This window comes from Eutrigla gurnardus, assembly GCF_963514095.1.
Source record: "Eutrigla gurnardus genome assembly, chromosome: 17".
NCBI lineage: Eukaryota > Metazoa > Chordata > Actinopteri > Perciformes > Triglidae > Eutrigla > Eutrigla gurnardus.
In genome coordinates, this window is record NC_139928.1 from 7,047,002 (window position 1) to 7,061,518 (window position 14,517).

At 40.5% G+C, this 14,517-nt stretch overlaps 3 protein-coding genes across 3 annotated transcripts in view; 1 reads left to right on the forward strand and 2 right to left on the reverse strand.

Moving 5' to 3' along the window:
- Positions 1-14,517, forward strand: part of nr1d2b (nuclear receptor subfamily 1, group D, member 2b) — a 352,544-nt gene that overhangs the window by 184,911 nt on the left and 153,116 nt on the right. The window lies entirely within an intron of this gene.
- Positions 6,993-9,912, reverse strand: LOC311027985 (replication protein A 32 kDa subunit-like). Its single transcript, XM_084032226.1, has 5 exons — positions 9,823-9,912; positions 9,606-9,713; positions 9,234-9,347; positions 8,473-8,570; positions 6,993-8,337 (listed from the first exon to the last, which is right to left on the reverse strand). The coding sequence occupies exons 1-5, from the start codon at positions 9,880-9,882 to the stop codon at positions 8,256-8,258; spliced, it is 462 nt and encodes a 153-aa protein (XP_083888352.1). The 5' UTR covers positions 9,883-9,912; the 3' UTR covers positions 6,993-8,255.
- Positions 9,916-10,978, reverse strand: LOC311027986 (replication protein A 32 kDa subunit-A-like; the record flags this gene model as incomplete). Its single annotated transcript, XM_084032227.1, has 4 exons — positions 10,910-10,978; positions 10,763-10,815; positions 10,581-10,682; positions 9,916-10,104 (listed from the first exon to the last, which is right to left on the reverse strand). Exons 1-4 carry the CDS (start codon positions 10,920-10,922, stop codon positions 9,916-9,918), a joined length of 357 nt encoding a protein of 118 aa, XP_083888353.1. The 5' UTR covers positions 10,923-10,978.

A 14,517-nucleotide genomic window follows, 5' to 3' on the forward strand; every position in this document is an offset into this window, starting at 1 on the left:
TTGTCTGATATCTCACAAAAATTTATTTTGTTATTCCTCCGTGTGTGTTTTCCTACAAATATCCAGCAACACAAGTGATCTCTTCAACTACACGTGCCCCTGTTGTGTTCGGGCAACAAAACTACTCGGTTAGATTGAGGAAAAAGAACGTGGTTTGGGTTTAAATTAACTACAGAAGTGGCGGTACATAATAGGGAACATTCAACGGTGACTTCTGGTTTCACACAGGACGTGAACTGCGGTCTTCTGGGTGTTGGTCCAACCCATCAAACCCCCCCCCTCCTCCACACATGGACTTTGTCGCTCTTTATACTGGGTCATGTGTTCTTTCTACCGATTGCGTCAGTTATATAGAATAATTAGCCGGCTCTCACTAATTTGGTATGAGTGAGAGCTCAATTGTGATTGGAACAAGAACACCTGTCTTGCTTTTTGTTTTTCATTTGTAGCCATGGAGTCAAATCATGAAATTACAATAATAATAATAAAGTTAATACAGCTGCTTAACTATAATATGCTCAACATGTTACATAGTCTAAAATGGCTGGTTATGGTGGGCGGGTGGTCAGGTGAAACAAACACAGGACTCACAACCAAGCTGGTACTGACCTGTGGTTTTTTCAGTTGTTAGTTTTCCATACCTTACCATTGTTTATGTATACGTTTACTTAGTACATGTAGCTATTTTAGGCCCAATCATCTGAAGGGGTAAACGACAAAAAGAAAACCACAACCACAGAAATAAAAAAACAATCACATTTAAGGTGCTATCGATAACAGTGATAACCAGATGCCGCACTCAAACTCCCCCCTTCCATTGCATTCACATCACAACACAGCTGTTGCTCGAACTGATGCGCCTTCAATGGGTTGCAAGTTTGTTGCACAACCTGTGTTTTCATGGTCGAGTGGAGTGACTCTCAGACAGACTCAGTCATGTCAAGTGATGAATCTTTCTTGGTATGAATTCATTTTGACACATCTAGGTTAACATTTGGGTTACTTTGTGCGGTGGTGTTTCAAAATTCATGTGATGTGAAACTCAGCCATTTTTCAGTTTTTTCCACACTAACTGGCAACCCCAAAGACTCTTGACCCCTGACTACGAGATACCACATGATAACAACGGCGTTATTCTATTGGCTCACAAGCCTTGCTAGAAGCCGCAGCCACACCTCACACATCTACACAGAGGTTAACAAAACATTTCACGAGAAGTGATACTTTTGATCTGTGGATTTTTTTGTTTTTTTAGATTATTCTTTTACATAAAAAATGTTATCAATATGACCTTTAACAAAAACACAGCAACATTAACAAAAACACAGCGACATTAACAAAAATACAACCACAAAAAGAAAAACACAACCACAAAAAGAAAAACTCAATGGCATTAACAAAAACACAACATTCACAAAAACATAACCACATTAACTTCTACCAGAAAGGGTAGTTTCTGCTATGATGACACATCATTGCTGATTGGACGAAAGCACGTCAGTCTTTTTAACAGCTGAAGGGCTGCTTTACGGCTCAGACGGCCATCATTTAGCATCAGATTAAGAAAAGATGTATTGCCCTCATTGTGACAGAACGGTTACACAGGCCTCTCCAGCACGCATTTCAACCTGTTCACACGCTGACATGCCACACCTATTTCTCACGCAAAGAAACGGCCAGGCTCATTGTTTCACAATTGTTTTTTTGTCTGTCAAACGACAAACTTCGTTACACACAGAAACCTTGCAGTCCGATGCGTTTTTTAATTCATATTCGTTTTCCTTCATGAAAAAATAAAAAGAGCAGCGCAAAAGTTGGGTCATGGAGATCGTTGGTCTTCTTTCTGATGTAGTAGTACTGGACCACAGACCTCCTTAAGTCCACCTGGACCCGACCGGGATCGTTGAAAATAAACGCCCTTTCCACCTGTTAAACATGCTCTAGTCCAATCAGCAATGATGTGTCATAGCAAGTACCTACCCTTTCCGGTAGAAGTTAATGTGTTTTTGTTTATGTTGTTGTGTTTTTATTAATGTAGTTGGGTTTTTGTTAATGTTGTCGTCTTTTCATTAATGTCGTTGTGTTTTTGTTAATGTCGTGTTTTTCTTTTTGTCGTTGTGTTTTTGTAAAAGTTGTTGTGTTTTTGTCAATGTCGTCACCATTTGCCCTTCAAGGCCACGTACATTCATGATGTTTTTTTTCAATTTAGTGGTTTCATTATCATATCATGGTAATGACGTGGGGCTAAGTGAGGAAGGCGTTTCACAGCGTTAACCCCGTGGCCATTACATGTGAAAAGCCTAAAATTCTAATGACATGTGGAAAGGTCGTGCCATTTATATGCAATGATGGGAATTATAATGCATTTTTACTTGCTAGTTGCGAACAGTGTGAGAACATTCAAGAGAGACAATCTTGACTCCGATGATGTCATAGCGATGTCATCAGGTTATGTCCACTTGATTTGTCAAAATTGGGGTGTGGAGTTTGAAAGAGATGGGCATTTATTTTATTGGGTCTAATGAGAGATGCAGTAGGGGAAATGGAGGCTCTAGAATAGACACATACTAGTCTGTCAAAGTCAAGACATCTCTGCCTCTTTTTCTTACATTTTGATGATTCATCTTTTAATGTGTCTCCTGCAAATCCTCCGATTTTAAGGAAGTATAATAATAAATCACTTGTCGGTGTCCCTTCAAAGGTTTTTTTTAAAGTCATGGAAACAAAAAAATACTTAATTAAGGTGAAGGAAGGACGGTGGCCACAGTTAAAAGTCCATCCATCCATCCATTGTCTACCGCTTATCCTGTATTCAGGGTCGCGGGGGGGGGGCTAGAGCCACAGTTAAAAGTAACGCTGAAATTTGATAAGAGATGGAAACGGTCTCTGGGTTTAGAAGAAAGACACTCGTGACCTGGAGCGTTTTCAGGTCATGAAAACTGCACCATTTACTGCTTCTTCTCGGTGTCTCAGCTTGTTTATTCATAGCAAGGTTGCAAAAGCTGCCCAGTTGGAAAGTGGCGCGATTGCTTTTCAAGCACAACTTCTAAACTTCAGCACAAAACTTGGGATTGGTGTGGATTGCAGCCGGCGAGGGGGCCGCAGGTTGACAGGAGGCCGTAAAGAAAGGCAGTAGACAGTGCGAGAGGCCGGCTGTGACAGGCGACGGCGGGGTGGGTGTCACCAGGTACCATTCCCCCTGTCTCGCTGTATCTCAAGAGTTTCGCCTGGCTGATCAGGGACGACAGGGCCGCTGCTCCCAACCTTCAGTCAGCTGTCACACGAGGTCACCGCGAGAAGACAAAGTATGTGAGTCACACACTGTACAGGCCAGACACACATCGGCTACATGCGTCGGCATTCAGTAGCGTGTGCTTTTTCTGCATGCGATGTTTGACACACACACACCCCCTCCCCCCTACCCCCTACCAGCCCCCCATTCGCTTCAGCCCGCGAGGAGGATGGGGTGGGCCGGGAGGAAATGATGTGGTGCTGAATTTAATTTCTCTATAATTTCTATTATCTTGGCGGTCACGGGCTAACACTGGGGAGTGAAAATGGAGGAATAAAAACACAACAACTTGGATTAGAGAGAGGGAAAAAATGAAGGAGTTCAGAGGGTCGTATATCATTAAGCAATTGAGAAAGTTAATTAGGCAGCTCTGATAATTATTGCCATGGCAACCTGAGCGCACTCATGCAGATTTGATTAACGAGGTGCCATTTATCTGTGTTGGCGAGACAGCACGGCCTGCACAGAGCTTGAGAGACCCCTAAAGGTGGAAGCTATGTAATGTATGTTTTATTCACAGCCACGTTTGCTCTTATATTTCATTTAATGCATAGAGATTACAGTTTCTGGAGGGGGTAAAAAAAAAAAACATAATGATGCACAGTTTATTGCGTCACTCGTGGGGACATCTGAAGTGAAACTAAGCTTTTGTTTTCTATTTTCCCCTCATTGCCCCCCGTCACACAGTTTGAAAAGTGGGACTATTGAGAGTTGTTCCCATTAAAATAAATGGCGTTTCTGCATCCATAAGAGACTGCCAATGGCTTGGTATTGGTATTGGTAATGTGATTTACATGTAAGAGGAGTTTGGAGTGAACGAGACATAAGGGGTGTTTGTGGATTACAGTACACATGTTGCCCTCTGGTGGAAAAACAACATCATTTTAAAGCTTGCATGCCTTGCTGCTGGAGGGTGTCTGGAGTCTTGTTTAGCAGCAGGCAGCACATTGTCAGGCATAGAGACACTTCATTATGTGGTGGGGACAATTATTAACGGCTGTTAAGAGAGCACGGTACAGCGGTAATGTGAAAAATAAAGTGATAAAAGAGAAAAAACACATAAAGCATTTGAAAAGACAAGTCGGGCCATTTCAAACGCAATACCTGTCACCAATCAGGACACAATTCAAAAAGGCAGAATAGATAGGTGCTCAAAATCTTCAGAGAATAGTTTCATCAACATGGGAGAAAATGACACATTTAGCATGTGCTAGAGACATGCTATCAAAATCAGTTTGCACCAAAAAATCACTTAATTAGCACTCTCAAGGGCTTTCTTCTTCTTTTTGCATTAGATAGCACTGTTAGCAGCATGCAGACGAAAGTGAATACATGAAAGTGAAGTAAGCTCAGTGGGAGATTTCTCCAGGGACCCGCTAATCCTCCTCCACATCATTTCACACAGCCAAGTGAGAGGTATGGATTATAGTTTATTATACAAATATCAAGCGTAGATGAATTCTAATAACAGTCATATCAATTAAAGCCCTCTCACTCCAAGTGTTTCATACATATCTGACAATGGCACTTGCTTAGAAAGCCACATTCTGGTATAAAAATAGAAAAGGAGAGAAAAAAGAACATTGATTTTACTGTCACAAATACCAGTCTCTTTATTGAGTTCCTTTGAAGTCAATCCTCACCCCACAGTTCATAGCCTTGTCGCAGTCTATTACAGGTATGTCTGCTACTCCTTTCCTGGCTTGTGACATTCCCTTCCTATTTTTATGAGTAAATCAGCTACTGTCCAAAGATTATTCACACAAAGAAGAATTCATGCAGAAGGTGTTGAGGAGAAAGAACATTTGGGACAGAAAGGAACTTCTTTCTGAAGACTAAACCTGAGCATAAGATATCTGTTAAAGCCTCAAATGTCAGGTTAAATCATTATTTAGTTATTCATTTTTTACAGTCATCAAAATAGATTTGTTGGCACTGCCCGTGAGAGGGCTGAACATCATTATAAAAATCCATAAAAGTCTATAATCTCTAAATGTGCTCTATTATCAGCCAAGGGAGAAACCTACCACAACAGAGCTAAAAGTGACCCTGGACTTCAATGTGTCATGTGGGCAGAAACCCCACACCAAATGAAAGTCAGAAACTGGGTTGATGACTCCCCTCTCCATCACCGAAGGACACACAGGACTTCCTCTAGATGTCCGGAGCCTCAGTCAGGTTCTGTGCCCACATTAGTAAAGCCTGAAAAGTCAGACAGGAAATCTTATACCACATGTTTTTGAGGGAAATATGAGCCATATGAGGCATCAAATCAGATTCAGGCTATACAAATCTGGATTCACCTTTGGATTTGGAAAAACCAAACTATTTATTCTTATTTGTTGGACTTTGGAATTTGTTTTGTGTGGGGCTACATCCTTCTGTATAAAATGAAAACTAGCACAAGCTATAAATTATTAATGGCTCTACAGCTGTCAATCTTCAGCTTTGTCAGATCCCGAGAAATGCGTTTTTTCTTTTGCAAATGCGTCTGGAGTTTGAAGTTGCTCACATTCAGGAGTTTCTTTCAATCCAGACTTTTTTTAAACACCCTGCTGAGAACGAACAGCAGCAAACAAAGACGTCTATCTAGCTCTTCAGGCAATCCCAGCAGGCCTTTCAGCTCTTCAACCCTGCCTTCAGCTCCCCTAGTGTGGCGCTGCTTTGGGTCCTCGCTGCTTTTTTTTTTCCTCCTAAGAAAGTAGACGCCCTGAACCTCATAGTGGAGTTTGTGTGGTTCCAGGCGTATTTGTCCTAGGAAAAGTCCCATGTGCTGAAAAGGAAACACCAGGGCCAAAGACAATTTTCATTCATGTCTTTATTACGCCTGCACAACAGAGAGACAGTGAGGAGACAAAGCACAGAAAAGGCCAATGGGATTGTTTCAGGGACGCTGGCACCAGCGATAGCAGGATTCGACACACGGAGTGAGAGTTTAAAATAAAAGCCATTACTAGCAAAAGGGGACTAGATTAAAAAAAAAGTCCAATAAATGGCAAGGGTTTCTAAAACATTGGTAAGGTAAGAGTGCAAGAAAATGAAGCACTGAACTAAATAAAACCCAGCTTACGGCTGGACAACTGGAAGACAAAGGAGAGCATGCAGGAACAAAACACCCAATGAATTGAGGATGATAACGAGGGACAGGTGACAGCAGGGCCGAGCAGACAATCAGTGGGAAACACAAGGGCAGGACATAAGGTACTGAAACAAGAGACAAAGGTGGTATCACAGATGGTTTCTTCTTTACAGTATACTCTATAGTTTTCATTTTAGTGTTGTGGAAACGCCTTTAAAAAAAAGACCACCTACTCTGGGACTAGAGAATATGCACATCAACAGAAGTTCAGAAACTAGTCATTTTGAATGATCGATAACTTTCAACTTTTCCATGGAAAGGGTTTTACGAATACACATTTTAGGAGCAGCTTACAATCATCATAATATCATAATACTCTTTAATATTAAAAATTTTAAAAAAAATGTTGTAGACCTCTGCTTTATAGTGCTAGTGCACCAAAAAGGTTCACACCAGTAGCACTGGTGTTTTTGGAAAAAATGATTTAAAAAATGTTTTTTTAATAGTTTCTCTTTCATTAAATCAAAACACACACACACACACACACACACACACACCATGAACAGCTTTGCTTCCCACATTAAAATTAATATAGAAAATTATGTTTCTACAAATGCATCACTTGTTATCCAAATCAATTCACCACCATCATTAATCTTGTAACCTGGGTGCAGCCCAGATACTGCGGTGTGATGGCAGCCCTACAATGCTGCAAAACCTGTATAATCAGTCTGTGACATGTTTCACACTAACTCCTTTGTCGTCGGTGGTGGAACAACCCATTGCAGTGGCAATATGGTTCACATGCATCATTGGTAAGGTAGGTTTAGCATGCCAGCCAAGACATTTATAGACTCCAACGATCACATGTCTTCATATAAATCATCCCTGATATGTGCACCTCTGCAGGAATATTTAAGGTTCATGTTTAAGCCTGACTGCCTTAACCGGTTCCTGACTTTATGTGCCGAATTCTGCTTACAGCTCATTTTCATGACATATATCAGCTCGGTTTTCTCAATCCAGGTCCCTGGGGAAACCCCTGTGACTTGCATAAACAGCTCGTCCAAACATTTTCAGAAAATGAGCCATTATTAGGAAAACGATATAAACAAACCCAGCTCTAGACTCTTGAAACCACAACAGTATGTGTGTGTGTCCCGTCAACTGTAACATTTAATTGTTGCATTAAGATGGAGGAGACCCAAACATAGTTAAAAGTGTTTCTTTATGGGATTCCATTTGCTCTTCCCATTAAAAACGCGATTTAAATGGAGAACTTCAACCAAACGTGTTGCCAATGTCCCCCTAAAGCCAAGCCCTGAACCCCCCGGGGGCTTAATTGAGGTTATCTGGTAAGAGCTTAAGTGAGACAGGCTGTAGGACTCCAATTAGGAATGGGACAGCACTTTGCCACATGTCACGTTACCATGACGATACAAAAAACCTTTTGCTTTGCTGCCACTTTTATCCACCTGTTGTCTACCTCGAGTTCTGGGAAACTGACGACTGAGGAAACAGAAATACGGGAACTGTAGTTGAATAATGAAGGCACAAGTCACATTTTAAACTACATCTTTTATATCCACAGCAATCATGACTCCATTTTCAGGGTGTCCAAAAATAACCAAAACAAAATCAATGTAAAGTATATCATCAACACATAAGGAGCCTGAGCAGTACATCACTTCAGTAGGTCTATACAGGCAACAAAATAAACATTATAAACCCTGTAACAGTTTCCTTATCCGTCTTAGTGCACAATTACACAACTTTCAACATCTTTAGACCAAGACAGATTAAAGCCAACAGCTACAGTATACATTTAACCAAAACAATGAAGATTCATGTCACCCTAACAAATGTCTGATCTCTCCTAGCCTGCTAATGTTTCGTCGACTTGAAATGCTGCTCATCAATGGTGTAGAACGCATGACCTTCATTTATCAGAAAGGTCAAGGAAGTTCTGTACAGAAAAAGAGACAAGTCACAGATTGAGGCATTTCATTCAAGTTTCCATCACCCTGAGATCATCACCCTACACTGAGGTAAATATGCCTGTATAGCACCTACAGCTAAAGTGACACAAGAAAAAATGTACCCGAGGTCCTCCCCTCTGATGTAGTCCAGCTGTTTCTGCAGCTCATGAAAACTGATGCCAATGTCGCTGGAAGAGAACTTCCTGAGTACATGCAACACCTTAAACAGGAAAACAAGAAATTACCTCCAAACCCAAGCCATTTCAATGCCTGAAAATAGGTTTCATCTTTTATTTTCAGATTTCCAAGAGACAATGTCATGGTAACTTAGGATCTTCATCATGGACGGTTTTCTAAAGGTGAAACCTGTCCACGGTGAAGAGGACAGACAGGACAGACAGACAGACAGGACAGGGAAAGTATAGTATTGTTCATTTGTGGATAATGCCATTTCAAAACGCAATGTGATCATTTCTGGTAAGCTCCACAAAAGGAAAATCCATTCGGCTCACTAAACTGTGTGCAACTGAACAATTATTGTTTTGTCATGGTGGCAGCAATAAGCTGCTGTAATTCACTTCTGCCACCATGACAAAGATCTGGTTAAAACAGGACGCCAACAATAGATTAACTACATTTCCCTTTATTACCACATTCACAAATGTTTTTACAAAAAAAAAAAAAAAAAAATTTAACCCATTATCTAAAAATATCTTCTTTTTATACATATTGTTGCAACGGCATATTTATTTCAACGAGGCATATTTTCCATAAATGTCACCATTATGGCTTGATGGAGCGTGTTAACTTTGCACTTTTGACCTCTGCTGTAGAGTTGGGGAACTTGTGCTAAGAAACATACATTTTTTTTAAATCCACTTACCTGACTCTGGATAGTGGACAAACCATTTGGTAAAGTGTCTTTAGAAGGACCACGATGTTCCAGGACTCTTCCAGAGAAGGAGGCGGCAGTGGTATTCATATTCACGTCAAATGTCTGGATAGAACAGCAACATCAAAACTATGCGTTGTGCTGTATTACAAGCGTTTGAGTGAAGAGATCAAAATCAGGCCAGTTGCCATTTACAAAATGCCTGTAACTGATTTATATGTAACTAACTCACATCTACAAAGTATGGGTTTCAATTGTTGAATTTTGCTCAATAAATTGGCCTGCAGTTAAAACATTTGACAAAAGACTTTTATACGATCAGAATTTCCATTATTGGTTAAAACCATCCACAAGCATTGGTACCTTTCCAAAAAGCAGCATATGGGCTTTTACCACTCCCAACATGTGGGAAGTGATCTCATTCAGGTCAGCGATGCAACGGATATCCATTGCCAGCATTGACCTTTGACCCTAATGAAACATAAAAAAGAAATACATTAAAAAAAAAAAGCTATTGTCACAAAACTCAATGCTTCTTTTAAAGGCTATCATCTCTAAACCTTTTGTTGGCATCACTTACACTGAAACTGCGTAGACTTCCAATGACCTTCACGTATGTTCCAGGAGAAGCAGAGGTCATCGGAGCACAGTCCTGTGAGATCGAATATGGATTTTAGTTATTATTTAGCAAGTTGTTGTTGTTGTTTTCTAGATGTAGTTCTAAGCGGATCCTGTTGATGCTACTGGCCTCCGAGTTGACCCACTGCCTCACACTTAAAGGTGGACCAGTCATGTCATCCACAGAGTATTGGATGTTCGTCACGAAGGGAGCTATTCCTCTGATGATGCCCACGACAGAAACCTGCAGCGGGAGGAAGCACAGAAGGAGAAAACTAAACTCAGCACAAGCAGTTATTCCTTGGACCAACTTCAGATATTCTGTTCCTGCAGGTCAACATTCAAATGTCAGAGTTCTGAATGACATCCAAGACAGCTTGGCTGATTCATGATCTATCATCTAAAACTGTTCAAATATTTTAACGTTCACTGTGGTAGAGTTCAGACTAGGTGCTTTTCACTTCACTTCCTTGAAATGTCATTGCAGGGTAAACGGGTGTAATTAATAACATTAATTATGGCCCCGTCCCATTTCAGTTCATCAGGGCTCACTTAGTTTGCATCCGGCTCATTGAAATGGCTGTGATGCACTAAATAGAACAGGACTGTGCTTATCAATTTAATCAGTTACACCTGTTTTTCATTACCCTTCACTGAAATGTCAACATGGCTGCCGTGGAAAGGGCCTAGAGAGAAACCCGTTTGCGTCGCTGCTCATACCTGGTTGAGTTCCCAGCCACAGATTGTGAAGGTATCGTTGCCGACTTGAGAAGCAGCCAGCAGCTGAGACACGTTGCAGGGTAAAACCTCATAGGTTGTCCTCTGTGGCGACAGCAGGGTGAAGGAATCTCATTACTGTTTGCATGAACACATTTTCTCTTCACATCGTATGATAGACGCACCTTGGATTGCCATTCTTTGCAGCTGCTCCTCTCATCAGTTGACTGACTACGAGCTGAGCAAAAGGAAAAGTTGCTGACCATATTTCAAGAAGAAGAAAGTGTTCTTTGTTGTTGTTGCTGGAGCCACTTCAACATTTACCAACATACCTTTGGTCCACATGACAATCTTAAAATGTAACCGTCACGTAGGCAGCTACAGGTATTCTTCAGTAATGTTTGAGGAAAAACCAACTTCAGGACAAACGGTGCATAAACAGTCAGGCTGGAAGCACTAGGACAGTCTAACCAACCTAGCAGCTTATTTAATGTCCAGGCCATCAGGTGGATTGAATTACAGCAATTACCAGTGGAGCGGCGCAGGACAAAAGGAAAACGAGCTGAGGAGCAAATAGATAGTTTGAGCAATTTGCATGCTTCATTTCTTTAAAGTGATTCTATAATTATTGGAATCCATTTGATTAAAAAAAAAAAATGATTCAACAGCGATTGACAGGTTTCTCAACACTTTTGATAAACTTCATTTAATCTCTTCAAAACATGTTACAATGACATAAGAGCAAAAAATTGTTCATACAAAAGAGTGGAAGGAGAAGTTTGCCTGGCTGCGTGCCCGGATCGTGTTCTTTGACTCCAGTTGGTCTTCATCCAACACATTTAATGTCGAGTGCAGCCTTGATCCGGGCTCCTACTGGGTATCACAGTCCTGCATCGGACCTGGAAATAAGGATATTTCAATCGCTGCACGGCTCCTAAAATGTATTACAGGAAGAATGTTTTCAATCTGATCTCCATTGACTTGTAGGCAAGCGTCTTAGTGAGCGACAAGGTTGGGAAAGTTGCAAAGTGACAAAAAATAAAAAAATAAAAAAAAAATCTGGACAAAAAAAGATTTACTCCAGAACAAGAACGGGCTCTTCCATTACAGTCAATACAAATATGGCCCAGACTTTGTTTACAGACTGAACAGAGAACGGTTCAGCAGCATTGAGCTCAGTGCTGCCACTGGTGGCCAGAAACTGTTACAGCAATATCAAGTCTGCATAGCAATCACCTACAGACAGACTGTTTTTTAAATGTTTAAATGTCCTTTTATCATGTTTGATTTGCAATTCATCTGATGTATGTTAAACATTTGTTTTGCTGCAGAAATGTTCTATATAATTGCTATATTATGTGCCAACCTCATAATAGTGCATTTCCAGGAAACCTACAATTTACCGTTTTATGCTAACAGAAAATAATACCATAATTTTATATAATTTAAACCTGAAATGTCAAGCGTTCCCAGAGATCGCATAGCAATATGGAAGTACACTGTATGGTGGTCCTGGATCATGGTGGTCCTGGATCAGGGCTGGTAAAATGGTGAGGTCTGGCTGATGTCCCAGAACTCTAAATACCAGACAGAAAAGACGAGTCGAGTTGACCCACTTTGTTTGCCAGCTTTGCTTACACAAATTCACAAACGATAAGCAAATGAAAAACATCGTTACCACAAGCACACCAACAGTATTGACCTGTAAATATCACATCTTTTTCCATGACTGAAGTGAAACGAAGCGGAATTAAGAGCTGATGTCAAATTGAATCCACTGCAATTTACAAATCAAACAAGTCAGGCTCCTGAAAACAGAGCACACCCAGTCAAATGTACATCAACCTTGTTCATCCCCCCTTAATCATATACAGTATTTACACATGTGCAAAGGAAATTAATACAACAAATCAATGGGTGAAATCTCTTAATACCCCAGACTTCGTTTGGCAAACGTCTCAAACCTCACACAGGAAGCCAACCGTCTTCCTTCCTCTCCCGCTTGTCTCAGAGGGTTGAAGGAAGAAATCAGGCCGGAAATGACTCTACCCGTCATCCTCTGCTTTGCTTGGAGCTCAAAAGGATAGGGCTGACCTACTTTGATTCTAAACTTTGCTGCTTTTGAACAGAAAAAAAACCCCACAAACACCACATTCTTGAAGGAAAGCAACATTGTCCAAAGCAGCATAGATGCCCCGCAGTAAAGGCAGGTTTTAATACTGATTTGTGGTATTGCTATTCATACCAAAGCACCCCGCAGAGTCACTCAAAAAGTGGCCATCTCAAGCACGATTTCTGTAAATTCTGTGCTCGAGTGCAACATCAATGAGGCCACTCCAGTGTCAAAAAAACAAACCTGTGAATTTCAGAAATAAGGCAAATCTCTATCGCATCATGACAGGAAAACAAAGGCAGATAAATTGGCAATAAGTCGAAGAAAATTGTCATTTCCGCAAGAGTTTGAGAGCCAAGAAGCCAGGATTGTTTGGTTTTTACAGGTTCCTGTAAAATTTGTGAAACAAAAAAAAAAAAAGTGCACAAATGATGTATGACCTGAACGGCAAAAGGGGTCCCGAGCATGATCCTTTGCCAAGTGCTGCAACAACTTAATAGGCTTAGAATTAGCCTGTCGGAAGCATGAAGAAAGGGATTACTGTTAAGATCCAGAGCCAAAGGAAATGAGGAGCAGTGACACAGTGAGAGGAGATCAAGTTAAATACAACAGTACTATGTGTGGAAAAAAAGCAGAGATCCTCTGGCTCACGGAGGATTGTGTGTGCTGGTGTCTTCTCGAGGCACTGCATGCATAAGTAGACTGTTGGCTGACATTGTGTTCGCCTGGTAAACAAATACCAATGCAGATATCACACTGTATCCAGCCTCATAGAGCTCCTCCATGTAATGCAGCAGGTAGTCATAAGGAATAAATATAAACAAAACAAAAGTGCTTTGGGCGAGTCACTGAATCCCTCACCTTTTTTACTCATTCAGATCTAAATGGACTACGATGTGAATACCTAATAATAATAATAATAATAATACGTCATTTGACCGTAGGCCAAGCTGCTTGCTTTATTGTAGTGTGCTCAGTTGTTTGGATTTTCTTGATTAAAAAGGATCATTCTGGTTTATTACAACTTCCTTGGTTTTTTGTTCAGTTTGGGACATTATTTCCATTGGCTATGATGACAATGAAGTGCAATTGTAAACAAGCCAACAGATTATCTAAATCGCTTTATTTGGAGCTGAAACAATAATAATAATCCCTCATTAGAAAAACTGAGGGAGTCAGTTGGACATCAATTTTTCAACTGATTCACAAGAGTTAATGTTAATTAGATAACATTGGTTGGCAACATTAAAACAAAATCTGCCAACCCTAACCCAAAATAGACAATCACATGCTAAAAAGTAAAAGCTGGTTTTGTCTATTTTTGTCAAAAATCAAGGATCAAATGTTTCAAAAATTACCACAAATTTCCAGTGGTAAATCTGCTACTGCTATCGCTGTAAACCACATTCATGCCATAATAAAATGTATTTTAACCGGCATCACAATGGTAACTAAAGCGCCAAAGGGCAGGGCTTAGTAAGTGGCCAAATGTTAACATATCATCCAACCCTCGTACAATATTGTAACTTCCAACACGAACGTTGGCCAAAGCTACGAAAATAGGAACCAAGTTGTAATAAAGCAGTATTATAATTTAAGTTCTCTCCATCATAATGCATCATGATGCACTTTGTAATTGAAATTAAGCGTTTCGTGTTTAAGGCTCTACATAAATAAAGGTGAACTGTCTTGATCGTTATACATTCTGGTATACTGGTAACGGGCGTGTCTGGGACCAGTCAACTTATCTTGAAGTCTGCAATGAGCATAAAGAGGGAAACTCCAACTGCCAGCACCTGCTGGCTGGTCACTAACTGATAAAATGTC

Coding starts and splice junctions, on each gene's coding strand:
- LOC311027985 (XM_084032226.1), bottom strand. CDS start 9,882: ATGACCTCTGCTTCTCCTGGAACATACGTGAAGGTCATTGGAAGTCTA. Junction 9,348..9,605: donor ATATGCTGCTTTTTGGAAAG/GTACCAATGCTT, acceptor TGTTCTATCCAG/ACATTTGACGTGAATATGAA. Junction 8,571..9,233: donor TGTCCACTATCCAGAGTCAG/GTAAGTGGATTT, acceptor TTCCTGTTTAAG/GTGTTGCATGTACTCAGGAA.